General features: G+C 48.0%; 1 protein-coding gene across 3 annotated transcripts in view; it reads right to left on the reverse strand.

Annotated features, from left to right (window-relative positions):
- The window catches only part of PLPP3 (phospholipid phosphatase 3), a 74889-nt gene that overhangs the window by 15288 nt on the left and 33454 nt on the right, over positions 1-26147 (reverse strand). For all 3 annotated transcript variants that reach the window (XM_040470371.1, XM_040470369.1, XM_040470370.1), the window contains 2 exons: positions 10868-11148; positions 10379-10436 (listed from right to left, as the gene is read on the reverse strand). In XM_040470371.1, coding sequence (XP_040326305.1) covers positions 10379-10436; positions 10868-11148 — 339 coding nt within the window. The remainder of the gene's footprint in view (positions 1-10378; positions 10437-10867; positions 11149-26147) is intronic.

Here is a 26147-nt window from a genome sequence, read left to right on the forward strand (position 1 = left end):
GGAGGGAAAGGAAGGAAGGAAGGAAGGAAGGAAGGAAGGAAGGAAGGAAAAGAAAGAGAAAGAAAGAGAGAGGGAGAAAGAAAGAGGGAGAAAGAAAGAAAGAAAGAAAGAAAGAAAGAAAGAAAGAGAGAAAGAGAAGGAAAGAAAGGAAGGAAGGAAGGAGGGAAGGAAGGAAGGAAGGAAGAGAAAGAAAGAAAGAGAAAGAAAGAGAGAGGGAGAAAGAAAGAAAGAAAGAATTAAAATGGAGACAGCAAGGAATGCCTTAGAATACACAGCCTGGGGACGCCTGGCTGGCTCAATTGGTTAAGTGTCTGACTTCAGTTCAGGTCATGATCTCACGGTTTGTGGGTTCCAGCCCCGCGTCGGGCTCGATGCTGGCGGTGCAGAGACTGCTTGGGATTTTCTCTCTCCCCCCCCTCTTTCTGCCCCTGCCCCACTTATGTGCACACATGCTCTTTCTCTCTCAAAATAAATAAATAAACTTAAAAAGAAAAAAAAAAAAAAAAGAATCCACAGCCTGGACCAAACTGGACACTTCCTAAGTTTACTAGTTTCTTTTCATCATCTTCTTTTGAAGATTTGAAGTTTGATTGAAACTCACTAAAGAATACTAACCAGGGTAGGAAAGCTTTCTTTTCTGCAACCCGTGACAACTCATTTCACGCATTTGTGTGTATTCCTGGAGATATGGCTGTACAGTCCCTACATGACTCGCCTCTTAGGATCGTGTTGGAAATAAATGCAGGATCGATAGGAGAGGTTATCGAGATAGTCACAAGGGGATGCTTCTGCTTCAAAACAAAGCAACCCTACCAAAGACCAAGTGTCTAACTATGGACTTTTGAGCTCGAATATAAAGGAAACACATAAACCAACCAGACAATGCCAGGGAGCTTTCACACAGAGGTTGACAGACACTGGGCTGGGTGGAGTAGAAGAGTAACCTGAAGAAAAATGGAAGAAAGAAAAAAACCACCTCTGGCCGAGGCAAAGAAATGACGTCAACTGAGCATTGTCCCTTGGAGTTATCTGGCTGCGGTTTCCGTTCTAACCTCTGGGCACAACCTACTTCCCAGGTTCCTGTGGGAACTTGGGAAATGAAGGGGAAAAGGCAAGTGGACAAGGGGAACTTCCGAAGACAAATCAAAGGCAAGCGCAGGGGGAGACCAGGAGAAAGGGGAAGAGAGCGCAGGGGAGGAGCCGATGGCCCAAAGATGGACCTGGGACGGCAGGGATGGGACTCTGCCCTGCCGGAGACAAAGGGAGACCTTCCTCCTGATGGTCAGGAAGGAGCAAGCCACTGGCTGGTCCTGAGGAGAAAGAAGGGTGGAAGATTCCAGAGCCAGCCCTGACAGGGCAGGAAAGTTGGCCAGCACTGAATCCACAACTAACCGGAAAGACAATTTTAAAACCCAGGCCAAGAAAACAGCAGGCAACTCTATAATCATTATGAAATGCTATGAATGCATTATTGGGCAATCTACGAATAACAAATGAGAAATAATAAAGAATGCACTGATGGGCACGGTTGAACAAGTGATAAAGATCAACAGTTTCTTGTATTTAAAAAAAAAAACAGTTGAAAATCTACAAGAAGAGGTAATGGGGCGCCTGGGTGCCTTAGTCCGTAAAGCGTCGGGACTCTTGATTTGGGCTCAGGTCATGATCTCACAGGTGGTGGGTTCGAGCCCTGCGCTGGGCTCTGTGCTGACAGTGTGGAGCCTGCTTCGGATTCTGTGTCTCCCTCTCTCTCTGCCCCTCCCCTGCTCACACTCATGCTCTCTCTCTCCAAATAAATAAAACATAAAACATAAAAAAAAAAAAAAAAAAAAGGAAAATCTCACTGAGCCTTGAGTTTTCTCACAAAGAAAATAAGTGTAACAGCCACTATCTCTCAGGCTGTAGTACAGGTGGCTGCTACGGTAGAGGTGCCTGGCACCAAGTTCTGCTCAAGACACAGATTTTATTCTCTAACCACATTTCTTTTTTTTTTTTTATTTAAAAAAAAATTTTTTTTAATTTTTTTTAACGTTTTTATTTATTTTTGAGACAGAGAGAGAGACAGAGCATGAACGGGGGAGGGACAGAGAGAGAGGGAGACACAGAATCGGAAGCAGGCTCCAGGCTCTGAGCCGTCAGCCCAGAGCCCGATGCGGGGCTCGAACTCACGGACCGCGAGATCATGACCTGAGCCGAAGTCGGATGCTTAACCGACTGAGCCACCCAGGCACCCCTCTAACCACATTTCTTAACCCGGCCCTGAGATATTCTCATTTCCCTCAACTGAAAAGTCTGCAGATCCTCAGAAAATGCTTCTTTAGAATCCTCCAGGGCTTCTCCCTCCCTGTGCAAAGTTTAGGTCATGGGCCTTGGAAATGAGGGTGGGGCAGAGGAAGGGTGGGTTTCCCAACCGGACACGGCCCACATCTCCCCTTCTACTGACTCAGATACTGGAGCTCACGAAAAGAAAAAAATAAATACACCAGAGGAACTTGAAGAGAGAGGAAGAGACCAGTCATCAGGAGCGATTCAGGAAGGGAGTGCTTATGAATGAAAAAGGAGTAGGGGCCACAGGAAAAGAATCCCTTTGGGAAGCAGTCAGACGTGGACTGGCCGGCAGCACGCTGAAGCTTGCTCCTCTGCTCCCATCAGTAACCAACACATTTTACCCACGAATGCCTCAAGGCCTCAGGGCTGATCCTGGGGTCTGCAGCTGGGGCTGCAGGGGGAAAGCACAGCGGGGGCGGCACCGGGAATTTTGGGGTGAAGCGGCCCCAACTCCATTCCTGACTCTGTCACCTCCTAAGTGGGTGGGCCCCCAACTTCTCATCTGTGGAACAGGTACAACACTATCTCCCTCTCAGGGTTGCCGGGATCGAATGGGACACACAGGACCCTGCCTGGCGTGACATGGGAACTCAAGGCACTCTTCAGAAACCTGTGTCAACCCTTTACGTCGGTGAATGCCATTTACTCGCTGACAATGAGGGATTTTGCCAAAACAAGTAGATTACCAAAGCAAAAGGTTGCACAATAACCTTCCACCTTGTGGCTAATTCTGATTTGAGAAGCTGTTACAACAGGCTTGGAGGCTGACCGAAGGACCTGGTAAGTCCCTCCATGCCCCAGCAACCCTGCCGCTAAATGGATTAGCTTCTGTCGGTTCATAGCCCAGTTCTCCTGCTCTCGGAAACCTGAGCCTGGGAACAGTCCGTGGGGCAAGAGGCTGAGTTCACTGCCATTCCACGGGAGGAAGTCGCACTTCTGACCACAACACTCCCATGGCCCCTGTCCTAGACCACACAGCAAGGAGACTTGCCCAGAATCAGAATTTCTGCAGGGGCTTCAGCAAAGCCCCAGGCACCCTGAATGAGTAATTAGCAAAGACATAAGCAGAGTTGGACAAAACCAGAAAGGCTGAATCACCTTGATCTCTCCTCGTGGTCAGCAGCCCTGAGGTCCTGACCGATCTGTCTTTACTTCCCCTTCTGTGTGAAGACCTCTGGGCTGGGAGAATCCACTTCTAACCATCAGTGTGACACTGCAGAAAAGTGTCTGATTTGCAATCAGAGCAAAACCAAACTTGAATCTTTTCTCTGCTCCAGGCCAGCTGGGGGACCCTGAACCAGTCACTCTGCTTCTCTGAAATTTCTGCTTTCTCTTACAGAGTAAGGGGATTTGTTCATTAAAAAAAAAAACCTCCAACACATATCGTGTACATCTGTTCAAAATTGTGAAAGACAGAAACATGAATAAAAAATAAGTTCCTCCATGCAAAAAGAATATGTTCACATTAAAAATTAAATCTCGGGGCGCCCAGGTGGCTCAGTCAGTTGGGTGTCCGACTTCGGCTCAGGTCATGATCTCCCGGTTCGTGGGTTCGAGCCCTGCATCAGGCTCTGTGCTGACAGCTCAGAGCCTGGAGCCTGCTTCGGATTCTGTGTCTTCCGCTCTCTCTGCCTCTCTCCCGCTGATGCTCTGTCTCTCTGTCTCTCTGTCTCTCTGTCTCTCTGTCTCTCTGTCTCTCTCTCTCTCTCTCAAAAAGGAATTAAATGTAAAAAAAAAATTTTTTTTAATTAAATCTCATTCTTTGACTAAGATTTTTCTCCCCAATTGCTAAAATAACACTGCTGATTGTAGACAGGTAGCTTACAACAGAAAGGACTATGTCTGCTCGTGAACCCCCATCCCCAAAATGATGTATGTGGAAGTCCCTGGCACACCCAACTCACTCCCTAAATGGAGTTCTCTTCTCCTTCCTGGTCCTAGCTCCCAAACTGGGGTCCTGTGGAATTCAACAAAAACTCTTTAGAGAGGTCTGGCTGAACTCAAGCTGGCTCCTCTGGTCTGAACCAGCCGAGTCACATGTGGGGTGAGTCACACTCCTTCTTGCGAAGTCATTTGTGTTTCATTACATGATTTGCATACTGGTGAAACAGGTCGGTACTGTCCTCTTACTTCATTTCCATTGCTCTTGGGACTGCTCTGCTCAGAGTGAAAAGGAGGCTTTTGTCCCTCCTTATGTCCCTGCATATGCTCTCTTCCTGGAAGTCGGTCCAGATCACTGACACCCACAGGGAGAAACTTTCTCCTTCCTCTCAGCTCCTCCACGGCTCACGCCTGGCTCTGGTGCCTGTGCCTGGTGATTCGTCTACGTGGTGCAGAACGGGCATTTCTCTCTGGGAAGCTATTCAACTACTTTCAGGAGAAAAGAAGAATTTTTAGTCGACTTTTCTCCTCCTTGAGAAGGGAATCAGCTCTTGTTTTCTGTCACTGTCAGGGGGAGAAACATACACTCCCCATTTGTCAAGCACGGTTTCAGACACGGTGCCGCGGCTTTAAACGGCCTCACCTGCAACTATCACAATCATCCTGTTGGGTAGATACCACCATTGTGCCCATTTTTCAGACGAAGAGATCAAGGCCAAAAGGCCCTGTCACTTGCTCAAGGTAACAAAGAGCCACGATTTACACTGAGTAAGATGTGTCTTTTTCTAAGACTGAGATCTAACCACAAAGCCTGGCTTCCTTTGAGGAAATTAGTGCTCTCCACACAAAGTAATGGTCTTTTATACTGGATTTGTCTTAGGAGAAAAGCAATTTGAGGGGACTACCCGCTTGTCGTGGACTTAAGGGCAACCTACGGGGAACATCTGAACACTCCTGCTCCTTGAATTCACCAGTCACATACTTTTACAAGGCCCATGTCAAAGCACAAGTACACAGCTTTTGGAAGAGTCAAGGGTATTAGAATCTCTGACCTGATCATAAGCTAAGGAGACCCTGTGAACTGAGTCAGTGAGCCTCAGAGTGGAGTTCACAGCCCTTCCCTTGGGGCTCCGTGCCTCAGTCTACCCGAATTGGGGACCTCATCCAACTGTTCTGAGACTCTACCTTTCAGGATTTCCACACCAAATATGAGGTCTCTTCGTGTCCTCAGGTGCTCAAACAAGGTCTGGCTCAGAAACTGCTGGCTGGCTGAATGGATGGACAGATTGATGGATGGGCAGATGGACAGAAGGGTGGTTGGATGGATGGATGGATGGATGTAGATGGGGGTGGGGAAGAGTTTGGAAAACATTTGGTACAGTGGTTTATTCCCCTTACAAACAGCCATCTTGTCCCTACCAGAAACTCCCAGGATCCGTGGGCATGTCTCGTGGGCATACCAGACCCCACCGCTCCAGGATTCTAAACACACTGAACAAAACCTCAATGACTAACAAGCACAGGCCAGGGAACATGGCTGTCAGAGGACGGCCGCTTCCCTGTTTCCTTGGTATCCGACAAACCCTTTGACACATCAACGTTTCTCATGGGCACTGCAGTAAAGAGCCAGTGCATAAACAGTTCAGCAGACAGGCAGCAGAGGCCTTCCTTACACCACATAGGTCCTTCACGATCTATCAATTCAGTGACGAGGAGAGGAACAAAATCTGCATGGAACGGAAAGAAGCATGGCCTGGGAATGTTGAAGACCTGAGATTGATTCATTCACTCACTCGTCAAATATTCATTGCAACTAAGTGTCAGACGCTGTCTGGGGCAGTGGGATACAAGAGTGAGTCAAGAGACAAAAACGTCTCCCTCATGAAGCTTACAATTTATCCGGCAGAGATAAACAAAGAAGCGAAGAATATATAGTATGTCAGATGGTGAGAAACTGGTCAGGGGAGGGGGGCAGGGATTAGGCTGCACAGGGGAGTCAGGGAGTATTGCAGAAAGGGGGCAGGAAAGGCTTCTCTGACCCTGAAAAAGGCAAGCGGCCAAGGTTCACGTTTGGGGAGGGGAGCACAGCAACAAGGGAAAGGCCTCGCCACCAACTTGCTGCCTGCTCTGGACTAGAGAAGGAGGAGCTGGGGTGGCTGGTCCCAAAGGTCCTCTCAGCTCTTACTGCGCCCTCCCGCCCCTGCTTCCTCCCCTACCAGCCACCCCCGCTAGACCGCAATGAAAACCTGCAGCGCCCAAACCATCGTCCCCCTTGTCACCTGCACACGGGTGGTCCTTCCAATCTGCCCATCTTTACCCTATGGGAACCCTTCCCCAGCTCTGCCCTCCTCCACTCTGGGCTGGCTTGGGGTGCCATGACCCCGAGCTTCCATAAGATCCCACATCCACCCCCCACCCCCACCCCATCACACAGTGTACCCAACCGCTGTCACTGTCTCCTTGCTCCCCTAGACTGAACTCCCCAAGGCTGTGACCACGACTTCCCCATGTCTATAATTCCACCCCCTAGCACGCTGTTTGGTGTAATAACAGCCACCCACTGAATACGCGCTGAATGCCAAATGCCGAAACCGTGTTGAGTCCCTGGAGGGCAGGGCCCACGTCCGATGCACGCCAGGGACCCCGGGAGGTAGCAGGGTGCTGGCACAACACAAGAAACACCAGGTTGTCTGGTTGCTACATGGTTTAGTGCCTGTGCTGGTATAGGCGTTTTATCCAGAAAGCCCAGTTATCCTCAGTCCCCGACCGTGGAGGGTACAGGGCCAGTCCAGATGTGGTTCCCTGGGGTTGGGGCCAGGACTCCGGGCTAGGAAAGCTTCACATGCGCTTGTACATGCTGTGGGTTTTTCTTATTAGAATCTGCATTAATCACTAACATGCCTTAACCTCATCTGTAAGCTTCTATGCCCAGAGATAATTTGGTGTTTGGGGCATGGTTTTTCCAAGCTAACCATTTTACAAATCAAAACCTAATACGGAGTGTCCTTCAAAGCCATGGGAGGTTCTAGAGGGCAGCTGCCGTCAACAGGCCTAGAGTGCTTCCTGTCCGCCCCTCTCTTTGAATGCCAGGGCCATGAGGGCATAAGTTTGCCCCCGAGGGCTTCCCATCTTCCCTTGCAGAGTTTAGGGTAGTTCAAACATCTTTCAAAGAGAGGCACGGAGATTGAGAAGTAAGTAGATGCCATCTAATTCCACTCTTTCATAGGACAGCTGGAGAACGTGGGACCTGAAGAAGTGAAGTGGCGAAAACCCGGCGAAATACACTATTGTCTCTACTTTACAGAGGAATACACCGAGGCTTCAAAGCTTAGTGAGCAATGCCTGGTTCCAGAGCTAGTAACCGCCAGGGCAGAATCTTCCAGGTCTGTCTGACCTTGAGGGCAAACGCCATCAAGGCTGCCGACACCCAGCTGGTTCAAAGGCGATTTTCCCCCAAGGCCCCAAGGAAGCTGCCCTGGGGGGGGGGGAGGCCAGGGTCTCCTGTGGTCTCATTTGCCCAGCTCCAGTACTTTGGGAAGCTCCACATCCCTGGGGGATGGGTCTGAGGGCTGCTCTGGCCGACTACAGCATTTCCCACTGACCCTGACGGGCAGCCGTGGTGTTCTAACTTGCTTTAGAAACCTCTGCAAATTGAACATAGAGAGGGTTGAGACTTCGGTATGACATCACATAGAGGAAGAGCCCTGGGAATGAGCACTGTCCTCCTTGGAATTTAGCCTCAGAGGTTGCCTTAGGGCAAGATAACCTCGGAGCTAAAAATGGAGCTATGTGTTTCCATGTTGTGTATGTGGGTGTCCGCGAGTTGTGTCTGTCTGCAAGGGTCCTTCAACGTGTGATGTGCGCATGGCTGTGTGTGCACGTGTAGCAGGATGCGAGGGACGTGAAGGACTAAGGACGCTCTTCTCTCCCTCCCTCCCTCCTTCCCTTCCTTCTTTCCAGGAACATAAAGGCACTATAATTTTTTTCCTCCCTCAGAGATGCAAATAAACACCCGGTCTGAACTACCCCTTACTCCTCACCCCTGCAGAGATCTCCAGCTGTAATCATCCTGGTGGCGGAGGGTGGGGGCGAGGGGGGCATCTCATCCATTAAGGCAGCTCTGAAGAAAGGCAGGTCGCCTTCAGGTGAAATTGAAATTAGGGTCGGGAGCTTATATTCTTTAACTTTATCCCGACGAGGTTGGTTTTGGGTCTGTAGTGCAGTATCACGAAAGGAACAGGCAGCGATCCTGGTGGCATCGAGACCAGCCTTCAAATCTCTTTTCTGCCTCTTACAGGAGGTAGAACTTTTATTGTTTTTAATGCTTACTTATTTTGAGACAGAGACACAGTGCGAGTGGGGGAGGGGCAGGGAGAGAGGGAGACGCGGAATCCGAAGCAGGCTCCGGGCTCTGAGCCGTCAGCACAGAGCCCAATGCGGGGCTCGAACTCACGAAACGTGAGATCATGGCCTGAGCCGAAGTCAGAAGCTTAACCGACTGGGCCACCCAGGCGCCCCTGGAGGTAGAACTTTTATTACTAAACTTCTTAGCGTCAGGTTGGTTGGTTTGTTTTCAGCTTAAAATGGGGTAATCAAAACGCATCTCATCGAGTAATTGAGAGAACCAGTGTGGGAGAGAGAGCTTGACCCAGTGCCCGGCACACAGAAGGCACCAGAAACGGGTCAGCACCTTTATCTTTTGGGGGGCCATAGAGCACACAGTGCACACAGTTGGTTTCAAAATTACCCAGTATTTTTCTCTTGGAAGAAAATGAAGGAACATGAGAAAAATGAACAGAGACCCACTCCTCCAAGCACCTTTGCAAAACACTGAAATGACATTTGTAAAATTGCTTCCAGACCTGAGTAGAATACAAAAAAAAACGAAATAGGAAACGAATGATCTTCGCAACATTAGCTTTCTAAAAGCAAAGCGAAAGCAAAACAACAACAAATGAAGAATGGAGGGAGTGTGATTCGTGTATAAACAAAATCCATGTTTGAGGTTTTCATAGGTTGGGGCCCACCTTTCAGCTCCGCATCCCAGGTAACGGGAAGCCGGGAGGCCTCCAGGCTTGGAAAGGATTGTTTTGGGAGGAGGGGGGAAACAAAACAAAAAAAACCTTCCGCTAGGTTTTCCAAATCCTAATTATGTTTTTTAAATAAGTCAAAATCAAAACGTTCTTTTGCAAACAGCTTTTGCTCCCCTGAGCTATGTCTGACCTCTCAGCGCCTTCTCGCTCTGCATCAAAGGGGCCGAAAGCAGGAAGTGCCTTGGCACAGGGGCCTCATTCAAGGGGAGAGGAGAGGCAGGGGACCGTTTTTTAACTCGCAAAGAGAAACAGACCAGCTGCTGTCTGTGCAGCAGCTGGGGAAGAACCGGGCACTCACCTGTCCCTTCCCAGCACCTCTAGGAAGTCGGGGCAGAAAGGGCCACAGGGGTTCAGATCATGGCCCCACCACTAGCTGAGGGACCCCCCAACATGCCGCTTAGCCTCCCTGGGTCTTAGTTTCTGGCTCCAAGCAGTGGGGATAACATTTCATACTTCGCCATGCTGTCATGAGGTGACATGTGCTCATGGAGCAGAAGTATTCTGAAAAACTTGAAATCATTCTATGTAGTCAGATACTGATGATTTTTAAAGCCTTTCCATCAGCGGGGTATGGAAGAAGCCTGGCATGGTGAACACTAGGAATTTGATGACAGGGTTTGCATTTGAGCAACAGTTCTAGTGCCTGTCAATTCTGACAGCTGACTTGAATTCTCGGAGCCTTATTTAGTAATCCTTTCCCACAACAGAGACAGTAGTACCAGGGTACCTGGAAGGGTCAACTGAGTAAACAGATGGTCAGAAGACAGTACTCATTGCCATAAAATATTACACAAGTGTCTTTATCACTTTATAATTTCAAAAAGGGCACACAAGCCTTATCAAGCGGCCATGATCAATATTATTTTTATTTGACAAATGGGAAAAGCCTAGAAAGGAAAACAACTTCTAACGCTGTGGCAGAGCTCAAAACGGAACTTAACTTTTCTAGCTAACTTCTTTTTCAAGGATTTCACAATGGGGTCTATCCCTAACCATTCTGAGGGCTCTCTGCACAGAAGAGATTTAAGCTGGGGCTCAATAGTACACTCCATTGGAATCAGAAGGAAGGTACTTACCACCAAATACAGCATAGTGTACATGGAGAAGGAGGCGTGGCCAGAGAAGAAGGACTTCCTGCAAGAGCAAGAGAGGGCCATGAGAGGGCCATATGCACATCCCTGACACATGTCTGCCTGTCCGTCTTCTCTCCCTAGACCATGACCTTGAGACCAGCACTGTCTTGTTTGGTTTTGCCACCTTGGCAGTCCGTGGGACATGTTTTCTAGAACCTAGAAGGCACCCATGAATGAATAAGCAAAAGAATGAATGAATGAATGAATGAATGAGTGGACTTACCAGTATTCTACCATAATTGCTTATTTACCTATGCATCTAAATCAACTGACCCCGAGTTCCTTAAGGATGGGGACTATGCCTCATTCACCCACTGAAACCAAAGCCCAGCACTGAGCCTGGCACCTCATGTCGCAGGCGCCTTCGCAAGTGCTCCCTGAGCTGCCCGTGTCAAAGCAGGCACGCTGTGGCCACGGCAGGTGGTGACTCACCTGGCCTCTTGGACTTTGCTGTCGTCCCCTCTGCATTTGTAGTTTTGGATGTAGCCCTCGGAGCAGTTGATCTGGCTGAAATCGGGGTTGCAGACGTTCAAGAAGTGAGGACGCAGGCGCCCAATGGAGACTTTGGCAATGTCGGTGAAGGACTGGCTGATGGCACAGCCGAAGAGGAAGCAGCCCACCTGCTTGTAGAGGGCTGCCACATAGGGATTCTGAATCGCTGGCCGGGACTTCTCCTTCAGGTAGTAGATACGGTAGAACTCCCCAGTGATGATCTGGAAGGAAGCCAACGGGGGGAATTAGGTGGTCTCAAGACCCGTCATCAAAGTGGACGCTGTAAAGGTTATTTCATGGCTCGAGAGAACGTTCAGTACGTAATCGCAGGCTATAATCTAGAAAAATCCCAGTTTTCTATTTAAGAAATATACAGACAGAAATACGCAGGAAAGAGCAAAGTGCTAATAACATGGTCATTTTCTCCTTTTTAAAAAAAGTCCCACCAGAAATATACAACTAAATATATTTATATATAAACACATATGATATGTAAAAATATAAATATTATGGACAATATGTAAAAAATATAAATATTATATATAATATGAATTATATACGTATTTTTTTAAACAAAGAAAGAGACAAGGACCCAGATACGAAAAAAAAAAAAAAAAATAGATGAAGAATCAAGGACACGGTCAAGGGTGGCCAGGATGTCAGAGGATCTGAGCAAATGTCAGGATTCTGAGCTTTTGAGTAAGGGATCCCAGCCTTGTGTCAACACTGAGCCGTGGTGGGGGCTTCTATAGGAGGGTGGATGCCTAAGACCATGTCCTGGGTGTGAGTCCCAGCTCTGCCACCTGCCCGGTGTCCTTCAGCAATGACTTAACCTCTCCGAGCTTCAGTCTCCTTCTCCTTGAGAGGAGGCTGCAGGCCTTTGCAGAGTTGTTGGCTTCAATCTGGTAACACGTGGATGGGAAACCGCCTGGGTTGTAGAAAGGGATTCTTTCATTTTCCTTTGTAGAGGAATGCTGTGATGAAAAGAATACTGCTCTACAAACCAAGGAGCTTTTTTTTTTTTTTTTAAATAGAATCCAGTTAACTATTAAGCATTGTCTTTAGTTGGCATGTTTCTTTAGCTGTCTTTATTTATTTACTTTTTTATATTTATTTTTGAGAGAGAGAGAGAGAGAGAGAGAGAGAGAGAGAGAAAATGAAGGAAAGGCTGAGAGAGAGGGAGAAAGAGAGAATCCACTGACAGCACAGAGCCCAACACAGGGCTGGATCCTATGAACCCTGAGACCATGACCTGAGCCGAAATCAAGAGTCTGACTTAACAGACTGAGCCACCCAGGCGCCCCCAAACCAAGGAACTTTTAACACAATGCCCTTCAGTGTTTGCAAATTTCCAAGTCTCAGCACATTGTCTCCCATCTCCTCAATCCTAAAGGGCAGCCAATGAGTCTGGATGTTCATACCCTTTCTCCATCCCACCTTGTTTACTCCTAATACTTAGGGGAGGTTTGTCACTCCGGGAAAAATTATTGATTACCTACTGCATACTAGGTATTGCTTTCATACACTTCATTTCATGAACTGCCTACAATAATCATGAGTTAGGTACGGTGGGAGCTCAAAATCAAGTCACACTGCCTGGTTTTATATTAGGAGTGGGGGGCCAGCCTGCTCTCCGTAAGGCAAATGCCCTTGATGCCTACACAGCAGAGGACCAATCCCACTTTGGTGATGCCCCACCACACAGCCTGCTGCTCTTGTCTTAACTCCATAGCACAGCCCCGGCCGCTTCCTGATTGCAACCACAGTCCAGGGAGAGTGATGTTCAACTCATCACACACCACAAAGCTCCTTTCACAATTCCTCCCAGGGCAGGGTGACGAGCCATACTTCCTGCTTCAGGGAACAGACAGCGTGTTCACAACCGCAAGGGAAGCAATAGACTGACATATCCGGGCACTCCTTTTCAACGTCTCCCATTATTTTCTTTTTTTTTTTTTTTTTTACCGCTGGGGAAGGGGTCAACGCAGGGGATCTGATCCAAGTTCTCAAGGGCTCCCACGTCTAGCAGGAGGATGGCCAGGTGGCAGGGAGATGCCAGCCGGGCCCAGGGGCCAGCCGGTGTGGCAGCGAGAACAGCCACCAGCACTGCTAACGTTTACACAACGATTCTGTGTTTATAAATACCTGATTACTTCTAAGTGCTACACCTTGGTTCCCACATCACACTGAGTGTGATTCTACAATAAAGAGAGACGGTCAAAGGCCAGTCCAATGCAAAGTCCTGGCTTAGGCATTCCCTGAGGGGCAGGACGAGTACCTGCTCTGGCAGAGGTGCTCAGACTACTGATTGAATGAATGGACGGATGGAAACAGGACCACAGTTTTCGCAGTTGTTTTACTGCAAAATTGGAAATATCCTCTAAATATTACCAAAAGCCCTTTGAGAACATGTTGCAGAGATTAAAATCTGAGAAGCACAGCAAGTCAGAAATGAAAGGGTCCCCTATACACGGAAGAAACCGAGGTCCAAATTAACTCGCAACTGAAGATTGGACCCAGGTGTTCTAGCTCCCCGCCCAGCGTTCTTTCCTACGATTCCTGGTCTAACTCCCCTTTGAACCTGTTTATACTTTTACCCTGTGTAACCTTACAGGCTAACAAGTTCCAGATGTTCACTACCACCATCATGCTCTTTCTTCTTCTTTATTTATAAATGATGCTCACATGACTTTGGATGCAGCGTTCTCTACTCACTGAGCGAGTCTCTACTCACTGAGTGAACCTGAGATAAGCCAGTTTCTCCACTGAGGAGACTAGACTCCGTAATTTATCACTTCCTCATTGCAATGCCATTTTCTTGTTTTTGAAAGGGGGGAAGGGGTGCAAGTGAGCGACGGGCAGAGAGAGAGGGAGTGAGAGAGAGAGAAGCGGGGCTCACCTGAAGCAGGGCACGAGCTTACCAGAAGCGGGGCTTGAACTCACCTGAGGTGGGACTCGAACTCACAAACCGTGAGATCATGACCCGAACCAAAATCAGATGCTTAACGACTGAGACACCCAGGCGCCCATACAATGACATTTATTTTCAACTCTCCCATACTACCTTCACCACGACCCTCCTAACCAAGCAAAGGTAATCAGCAGTAGCAGAGGTAAGGTACTCCCTCCGAGATGATGCCACGGGCACGGAGCAGAACCAAGGCCCCGTGCACAATCCCCGCCCTTGGACGGCTCCTGAGTTCCTTGAACCATACCGCGGCCACAAATGAAGAAACTCTAAGCTGGCCTGGTTTGAGCCCGATTTCCTATTTGATGCTGAAAAAGAACACGTAGCTTTTCACTGCAAATCAGCATCTCTTACACAAATCCACGGATTAATCTCAGGGGATTCACCGCTGTGCCTGAGTCACTTTAGGGAGAAAGGGTTTGGTTACAACTCAAGGACTCATTTCAGTGCTAACATCCCTTCATTTGAAAACTTTGGGTTCGGTGCCACAGTGTCTCACACAGTTAAAATGCTTCCTCCTCTCACTGGAGGAGAAAGAGGTAAAGAAGGCATTTCGTGGCACCTCAGATTCCTCAAAACGATGCTAATAACGGCAGCAATCTTTTACATTTCTTTCGTACTTTTTGGTTTCATTTGATCTGCGGCTCTGTGAAGTTATACCCATTCTACAGCTGGGAATGGTAAAGCACTGAGGGAGAGTCACTAACCTGAAGGTTCTGAAGCTTCTAAGTGACAGAGCTAAAAGGAGGGCCCAGATATTTAAGTTCAAAGACTCACAACACACTGTATTGAGAGAATTTTTTATTACAGATCTTCCTCAACCTATGATGGCATTACGTCCCGATAAACGCATCCTAAGTGGAAAATATCGTAAGTCAGAAATGCATTGAACATGCCTAACCTACTGAACATCATAGCTTCGCCTGGCCTACCTTAAATGTGCTCAGAACACTTTCGCTGGCTTACATTTGGGCGCAATCACTACCAAAGAGTCTATTTTACAATAAAGTGTAGAACAGCTCGCGTAATTTATTAAATATTGCACTGACAGTGAAAACCAGAACGGTTGCACGGGCACAGAATGATGTGAAGAGTACCGGCTGTTTACCCTCGTGCTGGCAAGGCCGACTGGGAGCCGTGGCTCACTGCTGGTGCCCAGCACCGTGGATCACTAGCCCAGGAAAAAAAAAAAAAAAAATCAAAATTCAAAATCAAAGTGTGGTTTCCACTGAATGGGTATTGCTTGTGCACCCCCGTAAAGTCGAAAAATCGTTTAAGTCAAACCCTCCTAAGTTGGGGATCAGCCGTATTTCTATTGTTACTAAAAACGATCTCCACGGCCCAACAGCAACTGCGTATTTTCAAGGACAGGGCCAGGCTGAAGCCATTTAGCAGACACATGACTCCAGGACCACATGGCTTCTGGGGCAGCCCTGACAGATCTTACGGTTAATGAGCAACAAATTATGTATTTTCTCTATCCCCTTGTACAGAAGGGTCGGGGAGTCGACAACACAGCCATAAATCATCATTATGAACCAGCCGGACTTGGCTTCTTGTAATCCTAACCCTTAAAAGGCCATTTAATGAAATTCGGGCTGTGAAAGGCGGCCCGAATACCTCACCTCTGCCGAAGAGGCGAAGGCTTAAATTGTTCTCCGACACGTTACACACCTAACGCCGGAGTTCCAGATTTACTGCTTTCGGACTTTATTCATTACTCACAATGTTTTTATTCCCGGGTAATAAAATAAGCTCTTCCCTCCCCCAGACTCCAGCCCCTGGAGCCCTCATTTCTGCCTCAGTCAGCAAGGCTGTGATATGTAAATTTCACTACTGAGAAAAATGCCTTCAATGTTGATCCCTTTCTGAAACAGCAAGCAACAGATTCCGGGGGTAATGGCAAGCTGCCAGGCAGCGGAGGAGAATTCTCCCCTACCTTTCTTTTAAAGCACTTGGCACAGAATCTGGAAACTAATAAAGCGGGGAAGCATCGCAATTAAAGCTACAAGGAGACAGAAAACGACCAGCGCTTGCCCCCCCCCGACCACGGTGACGGTTTGTCCCCAACTCCAAGACAGCTCCGCTCCGCCTCTTCTTTCTGGTGTAAAAGACCTCAACTGTCCACATATTCACCGATATCGGAAGTGTTCCAGAGAGGGAATCTGGAGAGCACTGACTTTTTGAAAAAGAGAGAGCACAGGGTGGTCAAAGCAGCACTGACTTTGGAACCAGAAAAACCTCAGCCTGAACCGCACATCTTACGTTAGGCAAGTGACTTCGCCTCTCTGGGCTTAGGGCTCCTCCTCTACGAAAATAACGTCAATAACATCTACCTGGTAGGACTGCCAAGGGACGCAAGAAGGTGGTATGTCAAAAGCCTAGAGCTCTCTTATAATTTTTTTCTCTTCCCCTTAGGGAAGAGGAAACAAAACATTAACAAATACTTGTAGAAAATCTTTTCTTTTTTTTTTTTTTAAGTTTATTTATTTATTTTGAGAGAGACAGAGACAGCATGAGTGGGGGAGGGACAGAGAGAGAGAAGCAGAGGCTCTGCGATGCCAGGGCAGAGCCTGACACGGGGCTCGAACTCACGAAACCGTGAGATCATGACCTGAGATGAAGTTGGACGCTCAACCAACGGAGCCACCCAGGCGACCTGAAAATATCTTCTCTAAGATACTTTCAAAAGCTCCTTGGAAAAGCACATTCCAAAGTGAAGAGTTTGGAAGTACTACCCCTCCAGAGTAGAACCAGAAAACATGTGTATGGATATGTTGGCTTTGACCACTTTATCCATAGGATGTCTTTTTCAGGGGGACAAAGCAGAAGTCTCAACCCAGGGCAGCAAGGGAAAGCCTAGTGCATTGTTCGTGTCATCTGTCACATGCCACTCTGTAAGTTATCCCAAGAAAAGTCAGACTTTTGCACAGCATCCCAACAAACACCTCTTTTAGAGACTGAGAACTCATCTTCTTCCCCTGCCGAGTTTGAAGGACACACTTCCTTATTTTTTGACCTGCTTGGATAATAATATTCGCCCAGCACTTTATAGCTTACAAAGCATTTTCACAACTACTGCATTATCTGCTTCTCCCAACATCCTATTACTGAATTATTATTAACACCTTGTAAGTGAGTATGGGGAAGGCCGGGGAGGCCAGGGAATCACCCTTAGAAATCAGGCAATGGCAGAACTGTCACTGCAGCCTGGACTCCTCATTCTAGCTCCTGGGTCCTGTCCGATGGCGTCAAGCTGGCTTGCTCTTAGATGTCCCAGCAGGCGGCAGGGTCTGTGTTTCCAGTGAGACAGGTGCTCCTAGAACACCTGGGAAGGTCAGATAATCTTGTCAAACGCTTGCCCACCTCAGTCCCTGCTAGCCACAGAGGGCCAACCTGTTCTTTCACATCTCAGTTATGCAGACTAGTGAACTTCTTTCCATCCAGAAGAATAGATTCATTCAACAAACACTGGATGATGGACAATAAAGAAGGGAGAATCATTTTTTTCAGTCCCCAGCGAAAGGAAAAAGGTAATGTTATTTGGATCCCGCTTCGCGGGACGGAGACAGAAGTGTGGCTGGATTTTCTCTGAAGCTGGATGCTCCATCCAGGACAACAAAATGCAGTATCTTTAATGACTAGAAATAAATGATGAGAAATGTAATCTTCACTGCTTCTCCTGCTTGGGTGGAAGAGTAGTGCCTCGCAGACTGGGAAAAGCACTGAGGACATAGTTCTGTCCAAGGCCACCAGTGGAGTTTCTGGACTCTGTGGATAAGCCAACACTCCAATATCTAGAATACAGACAGCAAAGAGGCCAGAGAGAGGCCACAGAAACTAGCTATGGCGGAAATCAGCAGTGGCTGCCCTAAGCCCAGAAGCTTTAGGAAGAAGGCAGTCTGAAGTGCAAAGCATCCTAGGGGCGCCTGGGTGGCTCAGTCGGTTAAGCATCCAACTTCAGCTCAGGTTATGATCTCACAGTTGATGAGTTCGAGCCCCATGTCGGGCTCTGTGCTGACAGCTCAGAGCTTGGAGCCTGCTTCGGATTCTGTGTCTCCCTCTCTCTCTGCCCCTCCCCTGCTCACGCCGTCTCTGTCTCTCAAAAATAAATAAATGTAAAAAAAAAACAAAAACAAAAACAAAAACTTGAAGTGCGAAGCATCGTCATTCCCAAAAGTCAGGGACTCAAAGCCACGGGTGTCCTAGATGGCTAGCTCTGCCTGTCCGCGTAAGGGTCTCCTGAATGTTTTTTCTGTAGCACTGCCTGCTGCCCCTCTCATGCTCTTTTTTGACACTGAATCCCCTGAACTTCCTGAATATCGCACCACCATGCTTTTCTTCCTATTTCTCAAATGCGTTTCTCCTTCCAGAGGCTCCCCTTCAGGGTTCTCCCAGACAAACGTGGGTCTTCCTGGGGTTGAAGCCTTGCCTTTCCGCCCTGATCTCTGCTGCTTCAACAGTTCCAATTATTACCTCTGTGAAGATGACCATCAAAAGGGCACTTCCCTCTCTCTCTTCCCCCCCTCACCCCAGCTCTACTTTCAGCTTACCCCTTACCCCAGGGGTCAGCCTTCTTCCAATCTTCTGCCAAATCTCCCAACCAGTTATCAAACCAATGGTATCAGTACGTCAACCTAACCCAGTCTGTCACACCCATTCCCACTTTTTCCCCAAACCTCACTCCTCTTCCCCTTATTCCTGCTCAAGTTACCATCATATAACTGCAAAGACATGACCCTGTAGGCTGTCGCATGGTCTTCCAATTCCACTCATCTTAATTCTACAAGGGGTCTCGTATCCGTCTCTCTCTCTCTCTCTCTCTCTCTCTCCCCCTCGTATCAGCCCCATCGTGGTTCAGGCCTCCTCCTCACCTTGGCTGCAAAATTGACGAAGCTAGCTTGAAAGGCTTTCATCACAATCTCCAGCCGATTAACTGGGGTAAAAACTCCTTGACATTCAAGGAATTTCACAATCTCGCTGTGATCCTTTTCTACCTTATCTCCATCTACTCCCCGATACTCTTATTTCTCCAGCCAAACAGGGTTGCTCTGCGTTTCCTGAAAACACTCCATTGTTCCAGCCTCTCGTTCTCCAAGCAAGCCCTTCTGCCTAGAAGGTCAGGATCTCTGATGGAAGTCCCACCCACCCTTCAAGGCGGAGCTCCATCAATCAACAAGTGCATCGGGGGAGAGTTCTGGCTCTCTTCACTTAATGGGTCCTGGACAACAGAGCGCTGTAGCCCTCAGTTTCCTCATGTGTGAAAAAGGGACGATGCCAACACCAAGAGCTCAAGGGCTGTGGTGATGATTAAGTGGGACCAGCGCCCAATGAATGATGAGGGGGACAATGATGATCCCAGTCTTGACCCATGAAAGTAACCTTCAGTGATCTTCTTCTGAATTTTCACAGCAGCACTTGATTTATACCTCACACCATCTACAGCCTTTGGCCTGTTTTACCCTTGAAGCTCTCAGTTCCGGGGGGCACCACCAGCACCACCGGGAGCACTCTGGCCCCCGTCCTGTTCTCTGACCAACTCCTCAGTCTCCCCGCGGGGAACAATATTGTCAGTCTTGTAGTTGCCCTGCTTCCCCTTTAGACCCTAAACCCCTAGGGTAGCATCTGGGTCCTAGGGCGAGGTGTCTACCACAAAGCTTGCTTGTTCTAAGGTGGGGGGGGGGGGCTCACCCAACATCCACCCTCCCAGCAGGTTATCACCTTCTGCAAAAGCCACTTTGCCCAAAACACTATCGCACACCGTCCACGGGAGGATCTTAGGCGGCCGTCTGCCTAGCGGTCTCAACGTTTTGCCTTCCGCCATACGCTGAGCTCCCCAAGCCCAGAAACGAAAAGGTTTTACAGCTCACTGAAATAAAGAGCACTCGGCATAGCTCCTGGCAGAGCAGGCCTTGAATAAATGTCAGTTCAGGCACTGGGCTCTGAAGCCACAGAGACCTGGGTTCTCATTTCTGCTCCCTCATTCACTAAACAGAGTAACCTTAAACTAGCCACTTCTCCCTTGGGAGCCTCCGTGCCCTCCTTCATTTGTAAAACAGGGTAAGTAACACCTACCTCTGGGCACCTAGGTGGCTCAACCGATTAAGCATCCGACTTTGGCTCAGGATGACAGTCTCACAGTTTGCGAGTTCGAGCCCCACGTAGGGCTCTCTCCTGTCAGCGCAGAGCCCGCTTTAGATCCTCTGTCCCCACCTCTCTCTGCTCCTACCCCGGGCATGCTCTCTCTCTCTCAAAAATAAATAAACGTAAAAAAATAAAAATAAAAATAACAATACCTACCTCATCTAACTAAAGAAGAGGATTTAAGATAAGGCATTAGTTTCCCGTCCATCAGATAGCTTGTAAATGTTACCTGATTCTCTGCCCCAATCCCGAACAGAAAATGATTCACAGAATGGACTTCTCGGCCTCCAGAGCATTATCATTTAAAATGGACAAATGAGGGGCGCCGGGGTGGCTCAGTCGGTTGAGCATCCGACTTTGACTCAGGTCATGATCTCGCGGTTTCCAACTTTGAGCCCCGCGTCGGGCTCTGTGCTGACAGCTTGGAGCCTTGCAGCCTGCTTCAGATTCTGTGCCTCCCTCTCTCTCTGCCCCAACCCATTCGCATCCTGTCTGTGTCTCTCTCAAAAATTAATAAACATCAAAAAAAATTTTTTTAAATGGACAAATGAAAAGCCACTTGCACACTGGAGACATTTTCCAAGTGGTCATTAACCCCCTCAGAGCTACATGTGCCTGAGGAAAAACTGGTGCCAGAGCATGGACTGTGTGTGTGTGTGTGTGTGTGTGTGTGTGTGTGGGTGTGTGTGCGCGCGGAAGGGGACAAACTAAATCCTAATCCCGATGCCCGTGTTTGTTACATTGCAAATAGATGCCCCCTGCCACCATCCCCTCAGGGATAAGAAGGTCTCAGAAGAACTCTGTGCCATTTGATCAGAGACCGACACAGTGGAAGGATTCATGCGGCCACTCTCTGTGGGTGGTCCTGGTAATTGCACAGGCCTAGTGGATTGTAAACTGGGGGACCGGGTCTCCTACCGGGGCACCGCTGGGCCAGCCCGACTTCACTTTTTGCAGAGTTGAAAACTCGACTAACCCTTAATGAGGCAATCTTGGGGAACCTTGTTTTCTTGGCAGTGTGCTCTCAGATAAAGGGGTTGGAGGGGTGGGGAGGAAGTAATGAAGTCCAGATGTGGGCACACTGAAGCCCGATCCTGAATAAACAAGTCTTGGAGGTATTAAGTCTTCTTCTTGTCTCTGCAGCAAGACATCTGCCGTGTGCTACACAGCCCGTTCCCACGTGCGTCGGGGACCGTATTTAAGATTTTAGGGAAGCACATGGAATACTTTGCCCGCCTGCCTAGGTCCTCTGACATCTCCTGGCCTAATGCTTTTGATTTGCTGCCCAAAACGTATGGCTTGTGATTTTTACAAACGCGTATTGAGCACCACAGTCTGTGCCTTGCACTAGAGACTAGCAATTTAAAATCAGATCAGGCCGCTCCCTGTCTCTGCTGCAGCTAACGGGGTCACCGAGAAAAAGACAGGACAGTTGCACACAGTAACGGCAAAGACAGAGGCCAGCCCAGGGATCTCTGGGACCTTTGGAAGGTGGGGAAGGAGGCAGCCAAGGAATGTTTCCTGGAGAGGGAGATGTCTGCCTGGGGTTTATTTAATACATACCATGGGCAAGAAGAAAAGGCTGGTCTCAGCCTTCCAGGGACCTATCATCTAGCTGGGGAGACAATACCCAGACACAAATCACATTACCAGGCAGAAATACTGAAGGTGCTGTTTGCCTGCTTGAGATGCAGCAGGTTCACCATCGGGTCCCCAGCACCTGCTACTTCGGGGGTGCTAGACAAGTGAATGTGGAAGGCAGGCAGGCAGGCAGGCTTTATAAGGCAGCAATGGTGCCTTATATTATTATTATTATTATTATTATTATTATTATTATTATTATTTTAAAAGCCTTACCTGTGAATCAGAGGACCCCTGGTCTGGCCCTGCCACTAAGTAGTTATGGGAAAGTCACTTAATATCCTTGATCCCCAGTGGCCTTAACTGTAACAGTCAACCTCCCAGAATCACCACCAGGTGCAAATAAGAGAATGTGCACATAACGGGCACTCTGTTAACTGCATGACACTACAGCAATGACAAGGAGGATTCTCGCCAATGACACACGTAATGTCACTTGATTGGACCTCCAGAAAAGCCTAGGGGGTTGGGGAGCTACTGTCACCATCTTACAGGAAAGGAAGGTATAGTTCTTTTCCAAAGGGGTCTGACGACCAATAATCAGCACAAAAGTTAGGACATAAACCTAAACCAGATGATGCCAAAGTCTGAGCTCTTTCTCTAGTTAGGAGTATTATTACAGAAGTCCCATTCAATGGGATCTGAGAGGAAAAGTCAAATTTATGTGGCCAGAGGGAGAAGGGGATTCACCCGTGACTCATTCACACATCAAGTCCTAGATGCTAAGAATCTATATAAACCACTTTCAGGGCCTGACCAAAGCAAGCCCTGAGCCCACGCTGATTTAAAAAGAATACTGAGCATTCTTCCATATTAAAATCTTCGCCCCTGATACTCTTCATAGTGCGGTACAAGGCAAATTGAGAGGAGGCTAGGTAGGGGGTGATACTTCACTGTTTTTGCTCCTAATCTCTCTGCTGCTAGAGTCATTAAACCTTTACAAGGCAGAGATAGGAACCGCTGCTTTGCGGATTTGGAAGGAATTCCCATTATGCTATAATTCCAGAATCTGAGATACATCTGAAAAAGAAGTCAAAGCGACTAGATTTTTCCATATCTCCTGCCATCGAAAGGTGTCTGCTTTCTCTATAACTTCTGATGATTTGCACCTCCCGGTCACATTTGAAACGGCACCGCCACCCCACTCCTTTGCTGTGGGGACACTCAGACTGGAGCAGGGGCATGCAAGTCAGCCAAGGATTCTCTTGTTGTTTTAAACAAACCTGAGGTCGGCAGGAGAAGGCCCGGGCAGCAAATATCAAGATGATTAGATTTCCAGACCGGGTTCCCCACCCCCACCCTCCCTGACTGTCACTCACGCCCTCTGATCAGAAGCAGATCCTGGACGGAGGCAGCCAGGCTCTGTGACCAGTCATGATGCGGAAGTGGGAAACGTGTTGTTGTTGTTTAATTTAAGCTGTATATAGCTTTTCCAGAATCGGGTGCACTAAAGTGAATTACTCATTTCTCCTCTGAGGTCTTGCCTCTGCTTATTTCCATGAGTACTCTAGTACTTAATGGCAGGGAAGTGGGTAAGCAGACCTCGTTATGAGCCCACATCTCACACATGCCCCCAGCTGGATCCAGAGGTAAAGGTCCTTTTGCAAAGAGCACGGGAGGAAGAGTCAAGAGATCTGGGTTTTAGTGAATTAACTACAAGGAAAGAGCGGGAGCGGCAGGATGGGTCCCAAGGCTGGCGTTCCTTTCCTGATTCTATTTTTATTAGACATGAGGTCTTTGCAAAGTCACTCCACCACTTTTTGACTGTTTAGTCATTTATAATGAAAACAGTTAACATTTATCAAGGATGCCCCAGGCACCAAGCACGGAGTTACCTTACATGCATCATCTCATTTAATTCTGAAAACCTTAATAAGGAGATGTATTATCTCCATTCAACAGATGGGCCTACTGAGGCTCAGGTAATCCACTTGTTGCATACACACTGCACAGCGGGAGTTCAGAGAGGCACCGGAGCACAGGCCTTTAACTCCAGACTATACGGAGGCAGGTTACCTAGCTGTCAGGGTTTCCGCACGGGTGAAATGCTTGAACACAGTTTGCAGGTTTCTATGGCACACAGTGGCACCTAACGAAGGACACTAATTATTATCTGTTTTGCCTGTTTTGTTTTGGGTTTCGGGGGGGGGGGGCCCCCCCCGGAGCACGGAGTACTAGAGGAAAGCACTATCCAAACCTATTTTGCTGACACTGTATGGGATGTGGAAGCCATGCCGTTGCTCATCCTATAACCCAGGTCACAGCGCACAACTGACCGTTTCAAGGAAACATGAGAGGTCAGGGAGGCTTTTAATTAAAACACCAACATGACATGAGGAGAAGAGCAAGCCAAACTAAACTCCTAAAAGCAGATTTTTTTTTTTTTTTTTTTTCAGAAATGCTAGCATTTCAAGAGGAAGGGGCTGATCTTGGCCGACAGCAGGGAAAGAGCTGCTGACCAGGAGTTTTGCTTGAGGGAGGAAGAACAGACGAGAAGCACAGCCCTCAGAAAAGCCACTTTGGCACCCCACGTCCATCTGCTACAAAGTCCGTTCCCACGAATGATGGCACCGGATCCTTATAGCAAGGCCCGTTGAGTGAATCTGAACACAGGTAAGGAAAACGAGGGCTGGACAGAGTCAGGATTTGCCGGATTCACGTAGCTGGGGTGCCACGGCCTCTGAAGAGCGCCTCGCTCCCGTGCTGGGTCTGGGAGCAGTCCCACTAGGCCAGCCGAAGCCAAGAACAATTGCATGCAGAAAGAGCAAAGGGCATGTGACACTTTGTCCCTGTGCTATTCTTATCTTAACCACTCCTGGGTTATAGTCAGCTTCCTCAAAGCACTCAATTAACTGATCCTCCCGAGTGTCAAAAACACCTGTTCAAACCTTAGTAGACGATACTGCACAATTATGTGCCTTCCACGACAAACTTCTCTTCCAGGAAAAGCCATTCTTCCTCCAGAACTCAACCCCACACTGTCCATTTGGAACAAACAGTAAAATTAGATTTTATATCTCTCAGTTTCTGAACACAAAGATCCTCAGTGCACCTTTAAGAAACTACGAGCATTGCCCAATGGACTGTTTTTATTTTAAAGGTTGGAAAGAATTCTACCAGCCCCCCTCCCCCCCCCAATTTCAAACTGTTGATTGTGTGCCTGGTTTACGATGTTATTAAAAAACAAAGAGGGGTCTCAAAGTTTACAACCAACCCCCAGAGTGGGGAAGTCAAAAGAAAAACTTCATGAAATGCGGCTCAGGACCATCAGCAGCTTCCATCTGATCCAGAGTAGGTATGAGTAGACAAATGCCGATCCCTTAAGCAATTAATTTGAATAGAACAGCCACTCTGCATTTGAAATCACGCCTGCAAAATGGAAGCAGGGCTTTGAAATAAGCCAGGGATAGGCTTGAGCCCCAATTTTTACTTGCTGTAGACTTTGAACCTATCACTTAACCCCTTCGAGCTTCTGATTTTCCATTCGTATAATGGGAATACTAGCACTCAATTCACATGTAGTGTGTTTAACTCTAGCTTCCTTCCTTCTCGGCTTCTCATATAGGCCAAAGATAAGCTTCCAGGCTCTGGCTAATATAAACATGACTCAAGGATCTGAGAGGGAGAATTTATGATCTTGGTGGACATGATGCCTATCCCTTATGTCTACATGGCTGGGGTTCAAGGGCAAAGAACAGAAAATACTGGAGACGCGGAACGGACATCTGTGAAAATGTGTGACTCACAAATTAGGAGAGTGGATTACCATCAATTACTCTCCCAAACACCCCACATGGGCACATCTAAAAACAAAAGGTGGTGACCTCCCAAGTAAAGCCCAAGTAGGCCATGCCCCAATTTCCACGAGGCTAACATTGCTCCAAAGTAATTCTGGACTCTGTCAAAGACCGTGGCACATGTGTGCATTCCCAACGAGGCCTTCATCCTTTAAGGGATGAGCTGTATGTAAGTCTAGACTTTACACTTGCACCTGAGTAACCCGCTCAGCAATTCAGGAGTTTGCAAAGTATTTCAATGCTCATGCTCTCTTTTCCTCCTCAATACAACACTATGCAGCAAGGGGGTCATCCCTGGTTTTAAGCACGTACAGCTTGTCAGCGGGGTGCCGGGTCTAGAACTTCGGTCTCTTGATGCCAAGTCCCAATTTTATTTTCGCTTTGCCACCACAGCCCCTGGATGAGAGAAGTAAACAATATGCCAGAGAACACCAGTGGCATGACTGTTACAGAGGCACAGCCATAGTGTGAAGACAGCAGAACATGCCTGTGATACCCCTCCTCGGGGGCTCACCTTCATGGCTCAGAGGTCAGACTCTGAGGTAAGGGACCAATGGGTTCAAATTCCAACTCGACCGCTCCAAGTGAGCGTGGGCAAATTATTTTCACTCTGCAGACCTCAGTCTCCTAATTGTAGAAGAAAAACAAGGACGGTATCTGGACTTCACTG

The sequence above is a fragment of the Herpailurus yagouaroundi genome, unplaced genomic scaffold (genome assembly GCF_014898765.1).
Source record: "Herpailurus yagouaroundi ecotype Mexico unplaced genomic scaffold, PumYag 77, whole genome shotgun sequence".
Classification (NCBI taxonomy): domain Eukaryota; kingdom Metazoa; phylum Chordata; class Mammalia; order Carnivora; family Felidae; genus Herpailurus; species Herpailurus yagouaroundi.